This window comes from Buteo buteo, chromosome 11, assembly GCF_964188355.1.
Source record: "Buteo buteo chromosome 11, bButBut1.hap1.1, whole genome shotgun sequence".
Taxonomy (NCBI): domain Eukaryota; kingdom Metazoa; phylum Chordata; class Aves; order Accipitriformes; family Accipitridae; genus Buteo; species Buteo buteo.
The window spans coordinates 30,938,534-30,953,749 of NC_134181.1; the positions used below are offsets into that span (position 1 = coordinate 30,938,534).

The following is a 15,216-nucleotide window of genomic DNA, read 5'->3' on the forward strand; positions in this document are numbered from 1 at the left end:
GCCTCTGCTGCTTCTGACCCTGGTGATGGTGGGTGGCTTTTCTGTGACTGCCGAGCACGGAAATGACATACGGTGAAAGTGCGTTAAGGTACCTGTAAGCAGGCAGTGAAAACTTCCCAGCAGCCAAACGTTTGTCCATAGCATAGATAAACTAATGTTCCAGCGTTTCCTAGGGTTTTGTTTAGAGTTGGACGTGTCATACCTGGGCTTAATCCCAGATCTACGCAGCCCTGTTGAGAGACTTGAATTGCTGATGACCACCCCCCCCAGTCCCCTAAGTGTCATCCACCTGGGATTTGTAGGAGCTCAGCACTTCTGAAAATCACTTTGCAAATTTGTCCCCTTTTCTGTCTGAGGAGTGGGTGTGTTGAACCACTGTGGCATGGGAGGGTGATCCCAAATTCATGATTTGTAAATGGCTTTGTAGTTCATAGTGTATTACATTTGATGGCCTAAGTTTACTCCTAGTACCCAGGTGCTGTAGAGGCCATGCTGTGTCTGCTTCAGGGGCAGGAGTAGTTACTTTTGTGTGTTGCATGGAGGGGGGGGCAAAAAAACCCAACCAACCAAAAAAAAACCTAGCAGGATGTCCTGTTAACATGTCTTGTTTTAGAGGGCAGTGCAAGTCCACCAGCTTTCTAGGTTTCAGTGTAATAGAGGTAGGTATTTAGTATATTAATCCTAATACATTTCAGCAGCTGCTTGCACAGCCTTTGTTAGGAGCTTGGGAGAGTGATTGTCATCACTTCAGCATCCTTCTACCCCTCTTTTGAAGATTGTTCCTGTGGCCAGAGAATTATGGGCACAGTTTCTGTGGAGGTGCTGGAGAACATAGGGGATTGCTTGTGATGGTATTTCAGGCAGGCTCTGTCTCAACTCCCTGGTGGTTGTTGTAAGATTTAAGAAAAAAAATCTCTTCAAGTTTGGTATAATCTTTCTTTTCTTGACAGTTCTGAGAGGTGGCTGCTGGTGACTACAGAGTCAGCAGGCACAATCTGTGCTTGAGGGTCTCAGCTCATCTCCTTGTGGGAAGGATATGATAGGATATGCTATGCAGGTGGGAGACTACATTGGTCCAGAACCTAGTTTAGGGCTTAGTGTGTCACCCAGTCCTCAGCTTGAGGCTGTGGGGCTGCTGTTTGCTGGCCACCGTGGTAAACCCAGGTTAAGGAATGCCATCCCCTACCACTTGCTTATTATTTGCAAGACAGCTCCACAGAGTTGTGCTAGGAAGGTGGCAAATTGCAGTACAGAGATGGGAACAGGAGCTGGGAAGGAAATCTTTACCTAGTTTTGCTAACAGGGCTTGTACATTGTAAAACTGCAGTCTGAGCTGGAAATCCTGCAGCATCTCTTCACTAACATTGACCTGGAATTTACCTGGCTGTCTGCCATGTGCTAAATAAACCCCAAGTCATGTTGGAGGCTCCTTCTACCCCTTGAATCCCAGCCCCTTTCTGGGATAGCAACCCACAGGCCAGATTTTCTTCTGTGGAGGTTTTTAAGCGACCACTTTGGAGCCCCTTGAAACTAGATACTAGTGGGAATTCCTGTAAGGCCTCTCTAGCCTTGCTGGCTGCGACATCCTGGAGTGAAAACGTGGCTTGGATTGAGGATTGGTGGGTTGGTAAATTAGTACAAACCCAGCTAGTACAATTGCTTGAATTTCCTAATGAGCAGTGAAAAGGTCTGGGTAGGTAAAAAATGTTACATACAGTCAGATCAGAGGTCTGCGCCTCTACCGTCTGCTGTGTGGTGATGATTTGTAAGGAAATCTGAGTTATGTGGAAGGGTCTGGCTTGAGACTTGTTCTTGTACCTTCACCTTCCTGCCTTCCCCCCCTCCAGCCCCCCCGCCCCAGGATTCTCAAATTCTGTGTTCAAGCAATGCCTTTTTACTGCTTGCATCTTTGCAGTGTCCTGGCGCTTAAGATGCTGTTCTCAGAATTAGGACTTGGCTCGTATTACTGTGGCAGAATCAGGAGCTGTCTTTCAGCTGGAAAAGTACCGAGTTTGATTTTTCCTTGAAAGAGATTGCATTTTAAAAAGACAATCCTGATGGTGTCAGAACTGTTGTTTGCCTTCTTAAAAAACTTAATCATGTTCAAACCTAGTGGGAAGGAATCAGATGCTCACTCAGAATCTTCCACGTGCTGTTGGCAGAGGGGAACTACCCAGGTGGTTGTATGTACTTTGGTTTAACTTGTTCATGCTGCTGTTTAGCCTTTGGTTTGCGTGTCTTGCTTTGCTTGCTAGTGGAAAGAGCCCCTAATACAGAGAACGGAGGAGTGATTCATGCTGAAGAAGGAAATTATCTCTTATCTAGGTTGTCTCTAAGCCAGTCCTCCCAGAGCTGACTTTATCCTTGAGAGGCTGAAAAGTTGGTCTAAAAGGTAAATATTTATTCTTTAGAGTGTCTGAAATTGATCTGAAATCCCGGTGTCTGGTGTGGTTGCTGATGGGAAGGATGCTATGCTTGTCTGTGTTCACACAGCACAGTGTGATTCAACCTGCAAGCAGAACAAAAACTGTTCTGGAGGAGCATAACTAAAAACTTGCTGAAATCTGTGTAACCTCGTCAACTAAGCAATGTTTTCTCCCCCCCTCAGTTACAATAATAGGTCCGTGGAAGAGTAAAGCTAAGAGGTCTAGCTCGTGGCTTCTCTTCTGTCCCAGCATCGAGGTTTGTGGGATGGAGACTGTTAAAATATCAGCGTTCTTCTGCATCTTAGAGAAAGTCACTGGACCTTTGCTAAGTCAGCTGGGAGGAAGATCAGATACTCAGCAAAGTGGCTTTTCTTCAGTGTTGTATAGTAGGACTCTTAGGGAGGCTTTTGTAGTACTGAGTAGAACGTTTCCATACCCTTTTAAAAAACTGCAGTGGAAATTCTGCATGACTTCTTATAGCCAACCTGCCCCTGCCTTGGTGATTGCCCAGAATTCAGCAGGAAGAGAAAGTGAAACTGGCTGGTCTGCTGGTCATATGCTGAGGTGTGCAGAAGGTGGAAAAATTGTACAAATGCTAAACCGGATGAACTTTGCAGTCCTATTATTATCATTTTTATGGAGAAAGCTGTCAGTGGTTAAGAGTGAGCCAAGCCAATTCTTGTGTAATTAGCCCCATACAATTAACATGGTATTTAGCGATGTTTGGCTTGAGCTGTAAGTTCTTGTGTATAACAGGGAGTTTCTGATGAGAACATGAAATTTAGATACCCAGAGTGAATATGTTGCAGTTAACCTAATCATTTAAAATCTTTTCACGCTCCTTTAGCTTCTGGCTTAAAGGTCATTGAAATCTAGACCTGGGATGCCCTTTTTAGCTTTTGCATAGCATCAGTTAGTGTACTATTTTTGACCACTTGCTAGTATTGGATATGAGGAGAGCTACTTTGGAAGTGTTTTGTAGTATTTGTGTTATATTTCCTATTTTATCACTTGGCATCACTTGGTTCATACTCTCCTGGTTTTTTTTAGGGAGATTGCTGTGGCTTGAGCCATTGCTGCTGAGTGTTTCGCTGCTGTACCTAACCTCAAAATTACTTTTGCTGCCTCTTTGGTTCCTTCCACTTCCAGCAGAGGAAAGTAGACCTTCTGGCTTAACCTGAGCACAATCCTAAGAGCTCCCTAGCCCAGAGGTCAGCAATAGCGCAGATCATCTCTTGACCTAAGCCAAGCATGTCACTTGGGACTTGGTCCTGCATTGAGCTGTGTGTAAATTGATTCTCCCTGCCCTCCTGTTGAAGTAGGCTTGCTATAGGTTTGGGATCTCTCATTTATACCTTGGTTTCTTTGTCTTTTTACAACGCATCTTTTCTTGAAAAGGTAATGGAACCCCTTTAGCTACAAGAATGATTGTATGCATCTGCTGAGTATTACCCATCTGTGTATAATTCTGATACATCTGTCAGTTTTACATCTAAGATGTATACAACTCCTGTCCAAGGAAGGTCTGTAGTTTAGACGGTAAGCGGGATGTGCGATTAACCTTGTGTGTCTGGCTCTTTCAGAACAGGGCAGTCGGACGGCCCAAAGGGAAACTGGGCACTGCTTCTGCAGTGAAGCTTGCAGCTAATCGGACAACCGCTGGAGCACGTCGGAGGAGGACGCGATGCCGCAAGTGCGAAGCGTGTCTGCGGACAGAGTGCGGCGAGTGTCACTTCTGCAAAGACATGAAGAAATTTGGGGGACCTGGCAGGATGAAACAGTCCTGCATTATGAGGCAGTGTATCGCAGTAAGTGTACTTGTTGCTACAGCTTGTTCGGAGATTTCATTCCTATATCTGTGTCTCCTGGTGACAAGGTGTGGATCTGAGAGCTCTGCTCTGATGAGTAGGCTCTAAAGTGCATCAGACAAAACACCGTAATCCCTCCCCTCCCAGTTCAGATCTCTTCTTCCCATTGCTTTTCATCCTCCCCAAATCTTAAACCAGAATGCTACTAAAACTTAATAGTACAGCTTTCATTATCAGCAATATAGAAGTGGAGATTATCAGTACACCAGAAATTGGCACTCAAATCACACTGACATTCTGGGATTTGGGGGAGAAGGGGAAGTGGGAAGTTCTCATTCAAAGGGAGAAGAGGCCTGTTTGGTTTGGATCTCTGAATTTCTTGAGAAAAACTGCCTTGCAACTATCTTTACTGTCTTAACTACTTAACCAAGTTAAGATGTGGAGAAATCTTTGATTGGCGTCCTCCAAGATTTTTGGCGTTGGTGACTGCAGCCCCAGGCTACTTGAGATCTGAATTTCAATTTGTTTGCTGTTACTTAGGCATATAGCAGGAAGTCTGATCCAGATGAGCCAACAAGCCATCAAGCTAGGGTCTTGCCTTCGCCGGGGACTGGAAATGGCTGTCAGGGGATGAGCATCAAAACAGGACAAGCAGGCAGTGAAAGACAGTTTCCTGGGCTCCTCTGGTACATTGCTTAGAAGCTTCTTGAGTCATAAGTGATAGCTTTGTATTTAACAAATATGGACAGATTAATCTTCCGCTAAGTTGTCCAAGGAGCTTTTGAATCCATTGCTTTCATACGGACTGTTGTGGAGCTTCTCCTCAGGTCTCATGTCTGCAGTGCCCCCATTCAAGGGTAAAAATTAGCTTTAGTTTTTATCTTAATTCTTTGGAACGTCTTGTTTATGCTGTTGTTAAGGGTTTGGTTTTCTGGGGGGTGTGTGTGGTGTGTGTTTTTTGGTTTTTTGTTTTTGTTTTGTTTTTTTTTTTTAAGGGAAGGAATGTTGTTTATTCATAACTGAAATATCACCCCATCTATACTGATTTCTCTCTTAACTCTTGTTACAGTTCCTTTCACTTAGGGTTGTTTTTTTTCTTTAATTCTGATGAGGAAACTGAAGTGGAGGCATTAAGTGACTTGGTCTGATACTGATAAAACACTGATAAGCACTTAAGGTTTCCAGTAGTTGCTCTGTGTCCTGTTCCAAGCCATGCACTGTTCTTGACATAGAGGATTGGATTCAGCTCTGCTGGATCTTTCAGTAAAGTACATAGAATATCTACCTTTCCGCAGAGTGCTTTTGCAGCTCAAGTGTCTTTTCTTTGAACACTTGATTTCCTGGAGTGTGGCATGAATTGGAACAGCGTGGATGAAGAATTTATTATTCTCCAGGGGGAATAAATAGTGAAATGGTGCTGCCTTTTTAGTGGAGGGATTAAATTAGGGCTGCAGTGTTCTTTCTTGTCCTGACTGGTGAAGGAAGCTTTCATACTAAGCTGTTTTACTCTTGATAACACAGGCTGAGCCTTTTGGAGATGAACTGGGTTCTCTTCTGGCTGAGTGTAGTCATCCTCTCATCCCCTGTCTTCTAATGAAGAAGTATGTTTCTTCTTGGGTGTCTGCAGTTTTGTTTCCAGAAGCTGTGGTTAGTGCACAGGACTTGGTAGCTGATGTGTTCTGATTCTTTGTCCCACCCTTGCATGCACTCAAGAAGACATCTTTGCCCTTTTTAGGTTCCCATTGGTGTAAATAGCAGGGGAAGTATTAAAGACTTTCTTAAGAGCAGCCAAAGCATAGAAAATTAGAAAGTTGAACTCTTGTAAATTTTAAGGGTGCTTTACATTTCTATAAGCAGTCCTATTGTCTTTACTCTTTTTCATTATGCTCTCTAACAATTGTGGTAGTAATATATTGTGGTACCTATGCGACAGCTTCCAGCCAAAAAAAGTCCAAAACACCAAAGCAAGGCTCTGTGGAAGTAATGATCCCTACAGTTCTGAAATTGTGCTTCCCTCTGGTTAATAACATTGACAATATTAACTAGATGCAGACTTTCATTAAAGTCAGAAGCCTTAAGAGAGCCTGTACTGCCGTGTGGAGAACAGGAAACTCCTCTGCATCACTAGTTCAATCAAGAAAGGAAACGGGAGTGCCTGGGACACTTCATGCTGCATTGAATAGGTCTGAAGGGAGTGTGGGGGTCTGTGCTGGGAGGACAAGCTGTGACAGCATGGCTGCTGTTCTAGCCTGTCAGTGGGACAGAGCTAGTTGGGGCACAGAGGAGATTTCCCTAGATACCCTTGCTCCCAGCAAGAAAAATTGTACTGCTCCTGGGGTGTTTGTTCTTGTGTGTGGATATAAATACTTGTTGTGTGGGAGATCAGACAAAACAAGTGGACAGACCTCTTATAGCTCTGGACAACTTAGCTTTTCTCTGGTTTACCTGCTGGTGGAATGGGATCCTGGGGATTTCTATTTTGTGCTTGGAGGAAGGGTGGGAATTAAATAGCATTTGCAAAATGCTTTTAAAATGGAGTGTGGGTAAGTACTGGCATGAGAAAGCAGGAAAGTGTTGCCGTAGCTAATATATCAGATGTTGGTGTGTGGGGCAGCACACTGTACTCTGTAATGGCTTACTATAGCTAGTTTTTTCCTATCTGAAACTTGCCGAAGGATGCACTGTTGCTGTGTAGATTTGGTTTGGTGTGCAAGTATCCACTTGTAGATACAGTGAATAAAATCTCTAAGACAACCTTGCTGTGAAAAGCCACAACTCTGCCTCTGGGTGCTTAATATTTAAGCACTTTCAACCTAATCGATTGCATTGCACATTATGGCCAGGTTCTTATGAGGATCTTCCTTTTCTTTCTTGTAATGAGGCTTATGCTTTATTGCTGCAAACCAGAAGTTTGTTCCTCATTAGCACAAAGGTGGCTTTTTAATTAGACTGGCATTCAGTGCTTTGACATGGGTGACAGATATGTGAGGTGCTGCAGTTCCCTTTCTGCCTGAGCAAAAGACAGAAAAAAAAATCAGTGCGGTTCTCACTTGTGACACTTGCAAGAGAGGAATTCTCTTTTTAAGTGTCTGTGCAGTGCTTTTTGCAATGCTCAGGTTGGGAGCAGGGCCCTAGATAATAGACTGTCAGTCAGGAAAAGGTCTGTTCTTGGTTCTGTTGTGGGCTTGCTGTGAGACCTGGATTGGGTCCCATAACATCTGTCTGCCCTGCTTGTAAAATAGAGGAGCTGCCAAATTGCTAGTCAGATTGTGAAGCTTAATGGATGTGAATAGTGATGTTCTAGGTTGCTTCTTTTCCCTCCCTTTGTACACTAGTGAAGTGACTTGCATGCCAATGTTTGTGTCAGCTCACAGATTCAAGGGACCCACAAAAAAGCATTTTCATCCATCCCTGGGGTGCCCCATGAATCCATGTTGCTACAGGGAGGGCACTTTCACTCCATGAAACGTCCTGTGATGCTTGATCCAAGTACCCAGCCCCGATTGTTACCAGTTTTTCTTGCTTTCGTTGCTCTGCTGGGCTGCAGCCTTCAGCAGTTTTTCACAATTAATCCTTATTTATCTCCTCTTTGAAATGAGGATACTGTAAATGCACATTGAGTCCTTCTGTTTCCATTATGTCTTCCGTGTCCTGATCAAGACTTCTTTCTGATCTGTGTAAACAGCCAGTGTTGCCTCATACTGCTGTGTGTCTGGTGTGTGGAGAAGCTGGGAAAGAGGACACTGTGGAAGAGGAGGAGAGCAAGTTTAATCTCATGCTAATGGAATGCTCCATTTGTAATGAAATCATACACCCAGGATGCCTTAAGGTGAGTACAAGGATGTGATACATGTTGGAAACAAAAACTGGATTAGTTACCACCTTAATGTAAAAGTAGTGCACAGAAATTGGAAAGCTTTCACATTTTCATCTTTGGAAACTTAAGTGAGCAAAGAGTTGGTATGAGAAGCAGGGTGATAGCCATGGCACACGCAGCCCTGACTGGCAGGCGGGGATGCTTTGATGTAACAGCATGCCCTGTAAGCAGAGACTCTTGCTTTGGACAGCCTCTGAAATGTGTGTGCATGCAAATGTCTTGTGGGATTTTTTTTTTGTTTGGTTTGTTTTGTTTTTCTTTCTTTCTTTTTTGCCTCTTGTTCAAGGAAGTGAGGAGTTTCAGTTGGTATGGGAAGCTCAAGAGGACAGGGAAATCTTCCTGTACTTTAGGATGAGCTAGTCACAATCCTTGTATCGGTAGCTCCTTCCTGTGTCCCACGAAGTACAAATGAGTAGTTTGCAGTTTGTGTTTCTTTCGGTGGCAGCTGGCTTTAAAGGTGTTAAGAGCAAATGTTGCAATAGGAAAACTGCAGCTCTAGAGAACAAACTGAGCAAGTTTGAAGCTGCAGGAGTGCTCACCCTTGGCTGACTTGAGTCCTGTGAGCAGCTGTATTCTTTGCTGGTAACAAAAGTGTCATTTTGGGCATATCTTTGTGTATTAGCATTTAGAAGCCTCCTTTCTCCAGAGCTGGTTTGTTTCAGCTGATCAGCCATTTCCTGTTGCTGATTTGTTTATGGTTAAAGCAAATTGCCAAAGCAAATGTATTCTGACATACCATGCCCCAGAAGGCAGCTTTTGGCCCTTCTGGGATTTCTGGGAGGAGAGGTTTGTTCCTCATGCAGGCCCAGGCTGATGCTCTCCTGGCCTGCTATTTTTCTTGCCCTGTACATAGTATTGCACCAAGCTATGTGCATGTCGTTTATTAGAGCAGAAGGTAGGTAGCTGGCAAACCAGAACTGTAGCTGTCTCCCTGATTCATGAAATTGGTGCTCACAGCTCCTGCCACAGATGGGCTCTGAAAGGGAGCTTTCCTTGCTTGGCTCTGCTTAAAACAAGGCTTCAGGGGCTGATGAACCAAGGGAAGGAGCTGCTCATTTTCAGAGGTACCTCAGTTTTGGCTTGTAGCTGCTGGTTTGCTATTCCAGTCCTTCCTGAAAGTGCCCTGCGCTCTCCCATCTCTCGCTTTGCAGTGTCAGTGACACTTCATGGCTAAGTTCAGAGAATATGATTGTTGTCTAGTGGCAGTTCAAGCATGGTTTCCTCTCCCTGTACCACATTTGGGACTAGTTGCACAGGATGTGGGTCAGATCTGTGAAATCAAGCAAGTGCTCTTTGTTCTTTTATGCATGTGTGGTGTTCTGAGTGCTGTTTTGGTAATAGGAACAATATTGCTTTGGGTGTTTCTGAAAATTAAGCAGTAGGAGATTTACAGTGTGCCTTGTGTGTCTTGTATTTTTATTTCTCAATGCTTCTGTTGAGCTGAAACGGTGGGGTAACTGGTACTGTTTATTTAATGAGACAAAAGGGCACTGGTAGGATTTCAGAATCGTCTTGGAAGATCGAGATGAGACTATGCACAGTGGAACAGCAAAAGGAAAATGGAGCCTCTTCCTTGGATCCCTCCTCGCTTTTTATTCCCAGGTTCCGTGATCATCTGCGAGACAAAAATATGTTGCCATGTTTACATCTTGCTCAAGCCCTTGACATGGGCTTAAGCCCAGACGATGGACCCATAAGTAGTCCTTGTGGGAAGTGCCTTTGAATGCAGACACAGCCCCAGGGCAGCTGCTTCAGCTGTCCACCAAGAGAAAGTCCCTTCCTGTCCTACTCCAAAAACAGGCAGTAGTCCACGTGAACTGTTGGTCATCTCCAATTAAATGTTTGGCAAATGTACTTTTGGGGGAGACTGATATAAACTGGATCAGTGAAGGGAGTGTCCTTTCCTGACTTACTCCCATGTGGAGTGAATTCTCTCCAAGACACATCTCTAAAGCTTGTGGAGTAGTTTAGCACGTGCAGTGGCTAATTTGTACTCCAGGGCAGGTTGTTCCTGGTTTGAAGTCCATCCTCTTCCAGCTTCCTGATTAGGCTGTACATGTTTGTGGTGGGTTTTCTCCACGAAAAGGTGTCAGAGGATGACCTCTGTGAGGAGATTAAGGGTAGCTCAGGTGCATCTGTGCTCTGACACACTCGGAGCCTTGAGGGGCTTCTGTGGGTGCCTCTTGCTGGGGGAGCCCTGGGTACCAGAGCACGTTAGGTGCTTGCGTTGGAACCATGCTAAGGACAGCCAGGATGTTCCATGTTCCATATACTGAGAAGTGTCATGGGAGGTTTCTGATATGCTTCTTTCCTTGAAAATACAGTACCAATACAAATGCTCGTTTTGCTGAAGAGTTTCTTATGAAAATGATCTTGGCAAGCGTTTTGCAAGCACAGCATCATTTCCAGAGGGAGCTAGTGAGATTTTTGGAGGATTATTGCCTTTCGTTGTTACAGAGCATTTGAGTTGAACCAATATTGACGATTTCTTTCTTGCTACATCTCAAGTTGCTAGTAATGATGGTTAGTATGTGTGAGTGCAGTATCTGATGCTGTTTCTTTAAAGAGAAGGGGTTTCTTTTCCCCAGTAGAAGCCTGTTCTTTTTCATCTTAGGTGGATATAGTGATACTGATGGAAAAGGTGAATATTCGGGTGCCTTGTCAGAGGAGCAGAAATACAAAGACCTTTTCCAGCACAGCTGCACTGCTGCCCATGGCTTCAGCCCAGGTGTGTCTCGCTGCCTATGTTGTTTCAGTCTTGGCACTGCCAGAATTCATGGCTCTCAATGATGTCAGATCAGCATCCTGGGGTCTCCATATTCCCTAACAAGAAGACTTCACAGTAGCCTAGTCTTATGTTTAGACTTTCTGAATTGCTGACCTTGTGCTGCAGGTACGTTTCTGAAGATGCCTCACACTGTGGCTCAGACAACCACCTGCTGTTTGTAGCAAACACTCAGAACTGGCTCCCACCCAGCCTGAAAGGCTTGGGACAGATTCAGTGGCAGGTCTGTGTGTGTCTAATTAGTTTTCTTACAGTTCCTCACATCTGTTCAGTTCCTTGAACTTCACAGAAGGGACAGAGCTGCAATGCTTTCCCTTCGGTAGCATTTGTTCTATATTCAGTGCGGGAAATAACTTGTTCCCAACTTGGGCTTGGGCCAGGAATTGTTCCCCTGAGGCAGAGATGTATACAACAGCTCCTGGAGTATCTTACACCTACCATGGGAAAGAAGGTTCAAAGGCACACAGTTGTGATAAAACCAGTATTTAAATTCTGCCCACTTCATTTACTCATTTATTAACTCCAGAAGACTTGGTGAGAGAGACTGACATGTTATCAGTCTCGCTAGATGGTGAAACTAGAATGGCTGCTGTCTGGCTCAGGGACTTGAGGAAGCAATTCCCCTAAAACCAAGGGCTTGCTCATGCTCAGCTAGTGCATTTTCACGGAGCTGGGAGGAGAGGAGGAAATGTTTCAGAAACATGAAAAATCTGCAGATCTCTGCCCCTGCCTGTTTCAGCAGCAGTCTCCTGCTACTGTGCTGCTGATGCCAGTGCCCAGCTATTTGTCTTGACAGAAGCATGTTTTTGTTGTCTGCAATAGTAATAAATTAATCTTTCTCCCCCCGGCTTTTTTTCTGAATATATAACTAAACCCTTAAATGTGAATGTGCCATCAGTGAGCATGCGTGTGTGTGGAGAGCCTTTTTAGCTTAGCTCTACTTTTCATCCTCAGTTTCATTCACAGAAATGTCTTTTCAGAAACACCTATCTCCTGTTTGGAAAGCAATGCGGACTTCTGTATGGAAATTCAGAAACCAGCAGCTTTTGAACCACGTAGGGCAGGGCTGTGCTTTTATTGTAGTGTAACAACACCGAGTGTGCATCTTCTCTTTCAAAAAGCAAAATGTCACAGTCTCTCAGAGTTAGTGAAGCAGTAAGCATTTCTCTTCCTCACGCTAGCTGGGTAACTGTGGGTGTGAGAAACCTTAAAAATGCCTTCATGTGTCCAGTCTTCTGAATAAAAGCGCCTGTTCTCTAGCTGACTTGGCAACCATCATTTTTATTGGCACATGGGCTTGAGGGCTGGAGACATGGGACTGCTAGTTCTGATCCATAAAGAAAAATATTTTAAGGAACACTTGATTACAGTGGAGGGTGCTGTGCTTCTAAAAACGCTGAACAGTATTAATGTATGTGAGAATGTGCATATGGAAAAAAAATCCCTTCCTATTAAAAGATCGGACTGTGCCTTACTCCAGGAGGGGACTGGACAGGACTGAGCTTTGCAAATAAGTGGTGTGGGAGGACATTTGGAGATGGCATGATTCCAGTCCATGGTTTTGGTTTGGGTTGTTGAGGTGGTTTTTATTGTTTTGTTTTTTTGCAAGAGCAGAACATGCCCTGTGTTAATTGGGATTGTCATTGACCTTCATAAAAAGGCCAGACCTGAACCCTTTGTCAAACACCAATTTGGCCAGCATGCTTTCCTCCCCTGCTGACATCATCATAAGGGTAATTGTGCAGGACTGAGGACTTGCTCAGCACCAGCAGGATGGTGCAGCACCTGTGGTGATCTGTGTTCCTTTTCTGCAGCCATTGGGAGGGCAGCAGCCAATCAGAGAAAATTATGGGCTGTACAAAATGCCTTTAAATGATCTATTTGTAGACTTTTGCAGCAGGATTGTGAATTAGAGTTGTACTTCTCTTTCACCAGGTGAAGGAATCGGATGGTGTGGTTAACGATGAGCTGCCGAACTGCTGGGAGTGTCCAAAGTGCAACCATGCAGGGAAAACTGGAAAAGTGAGTTTAATGGGGATAAGTGGTGCTGGAATGAGATACAAAATCTCAGGCATTCCCTCTGGCTTGTAGGTACAATTTTGCCCAGTACCAGCTTCTGATTTTGTGCTCAATTCAGTTGAATTGAAGGAAATAAGCTGATGGCATTCTATTCTTTAATATTTTTTGTATTTTTGTTCCATGTACCTAGACATTTGAACACTTCACCTAGAACCTGGGGAATATTTAGGTTAGTTCTGTGCACTGCTGCATGTTAATTTCTAAGATGAAAATACTTCTTTAAAAAAAACAAAATCCAGAGGCAGTTATGCAAAGCCTGAAGTGTCTGTTGGAATTAGTGAAACATTATTTCTTTGCAAACCAAGACAGACACTTGCAAGTGTGTCATTACAAGAAGGTTCAAACTACTTTAACTCCTTGCTAAAAATTTTGTCTGTTACAAAGCGATCAACCCACCAATGTTGGAGTGTTGGAGGCAACTTAGATAAAGAGCTGAGAAAGGCGTAAGATATAAAGTTTGTTTGTGTTTTGTGTCTCTTTGGCGTACAAGCAAAAGCGCGGACCAGGATTCAAATACGCATCAAATCTCCCAGGCTCCTTGCTGAAGGAACAGAAAATTAACAGAGACAATAAGGAAGTAACAGATGCTGCAAAACGGAAAGGGGATTGTGAAGAAACTCCCAGGCGGAAATCGGAGGAACATTCCAAAAAGACTCAAGTTGACTCAATACTGAGGAGAAAGTCAGACGAAGTGCATCTGTGGAGGAAAAGGAAATTTGAGAAACCCCAGGAACCCACTATGAGAAAGCGGGTATGACAAAACACTATTTTCATGTGCTTACACAGATGCGTGTGGGCTGGTTGGGGCTGATGTCTCTTGCCTTCTGGCTTATAGCTCATCTTGAAATCCAGATTGTTACAAAAGAAACTGCAATGTTTTACCTTCCTTTCTGAAAACTGCTAGTCTAACAGGACAGTAGTTTGAGCAGTGACACTTGGGTTGGTGTTCAGAGGCCAAAAACACTGGGCTGTGGCTGTTGTTTTATTCAAAATACTGGAAAACCCACTTTAACTGAGAAGTCTTTACAAGATGCTTGGAGTAGGATCAAGATGAAAATCAATTTTTAATGGAAACTTTTCCATCTTTACCCACTTGGTGGCGCATGGCAGCTTGTTTTGTGGCTGATTCAGCGATGTACAATACTCATAACCCATCAGAGGACCTTTAGAAACAACACTTTCTGTAGCCTGCAGAGAGGAGGAGCTGCTCACAACAGCAATGTAGACAGCTTTTCCCTGAATTTGACAGTCGGAGCCCTTGGGCCAGGCAGGGACATTCTAAATTGTCCTGTGGATTGCAAAATATGGTACTTGGGATATACAGAAAAGCTTGTTTGTAAGGGTAGAAATGAGGACTTAGATTTAATGTGTCTCATGAGTAAATGGCTGGTGGCTTTAAAACTGGAATCAGTGGCTGGTTTTGTATTGCATGTGTAGTTCATGAGGAGTGGCAGTCAGTCCGCCCTGCAAGGCTTGACAGTGGGAACGCTACAGTACGGTAAATGTAGTGATTGGTGTTGCTTTGATGGAGTGAGAGCGCAAAATTCACAATACCAGTTTATGCATATCTGCTTTCTGGCCATGCTTTCCTTTTCCCATCCCTTTGGACTCACTGCAGTGTTTATGGATGGCTTGAATTGCTCCATGAAAGCCCCCCAGTGTGTGAGGAAGGCACTGTGGATCACCAAATCTTCATCGGACAGCACAACAAATGTCGTGTTTTGGGGTTTTTACTTTTCTTTCTTCCAACAGCTAAAACTTGGAAAAGAAGACAAACTCTTCAGGAAGAAGGTACTTTGCCTTTTTAATAGATGTGTTCTGAATCCCTTTTAATCCTTTCTCATGTGAGCTGAATGGTGAGCCAGTTTCTCTATCAGTCATGTCCTTGTGTCACTGCAGGCTTTTTTATTACTCCATTTACATCTTGAAATTACAGAGATCTCTCTCATGGAAACCTTTACACTCCAGGGTAGTTTAGCTGCAGTGTCTGATTTTGTTTTCTCTTCTGGTGTCCCATATTAAAATACAGCAGCAAGCTGTGTTTTGATGACCCGAGGAATAAAATTCTGTTTCTATACTGATGTTTTGCTCTTGCTGCATGGTTGAATCTTGCCCCAGCCACACAGCCCCTCAGCAGTCTCTACCACAGCACATCCCTGGAGTCCCCCGCTGACACCCCAGGGAGCCAGGGATGACCTGGCACACAAGTATTGATTACCTCTCACACACCTGCCACGATAA

General features: G+C 44.0%; 1 protein-coding gene across 10 annotated transcripts in view; it reads left to right on the forward strand.

Annotated features, from left to right (window-relative positions):
• KDM2B (lysine demethylase 2B) overlaps positions 1-15,216 on the forward strand; it is a 127,028-nt gene that overhangs the window by 104,966 nt on the left and 6,846 nt on the right. For 7 of the 10 annotated variants that reach the window (XM_075041319.1, XM_075041317.1, XM_075041321.1 and 4 more), the window contains 5 exons: positions 4,010-4,234; positions 7,920-8,063; positions 12,832-12,918; positions 13,457-13,726; positions 14,728-14,766. In XM_075041319.1, coding sequence (XP_074897420.1) covers positions 4,010-4,234; positions 7,920-8,063; positions 12,832-12,918; positions 13,457-13,726; positions 14,728-14,766 — 765 coding nt within the window. The remainder of the gene's footprint in view (positions 1-4,009; positions 4,235-7,919; positions 8,064-12,831; positions 12,919-13,456; positions 13,727-14,727; positions 14,767-15,216) is intronic. The other 3 variants (XM_075041318.1, XM_075041322.1, XM_075041320.1) reach the window with 2 other exon arrangements.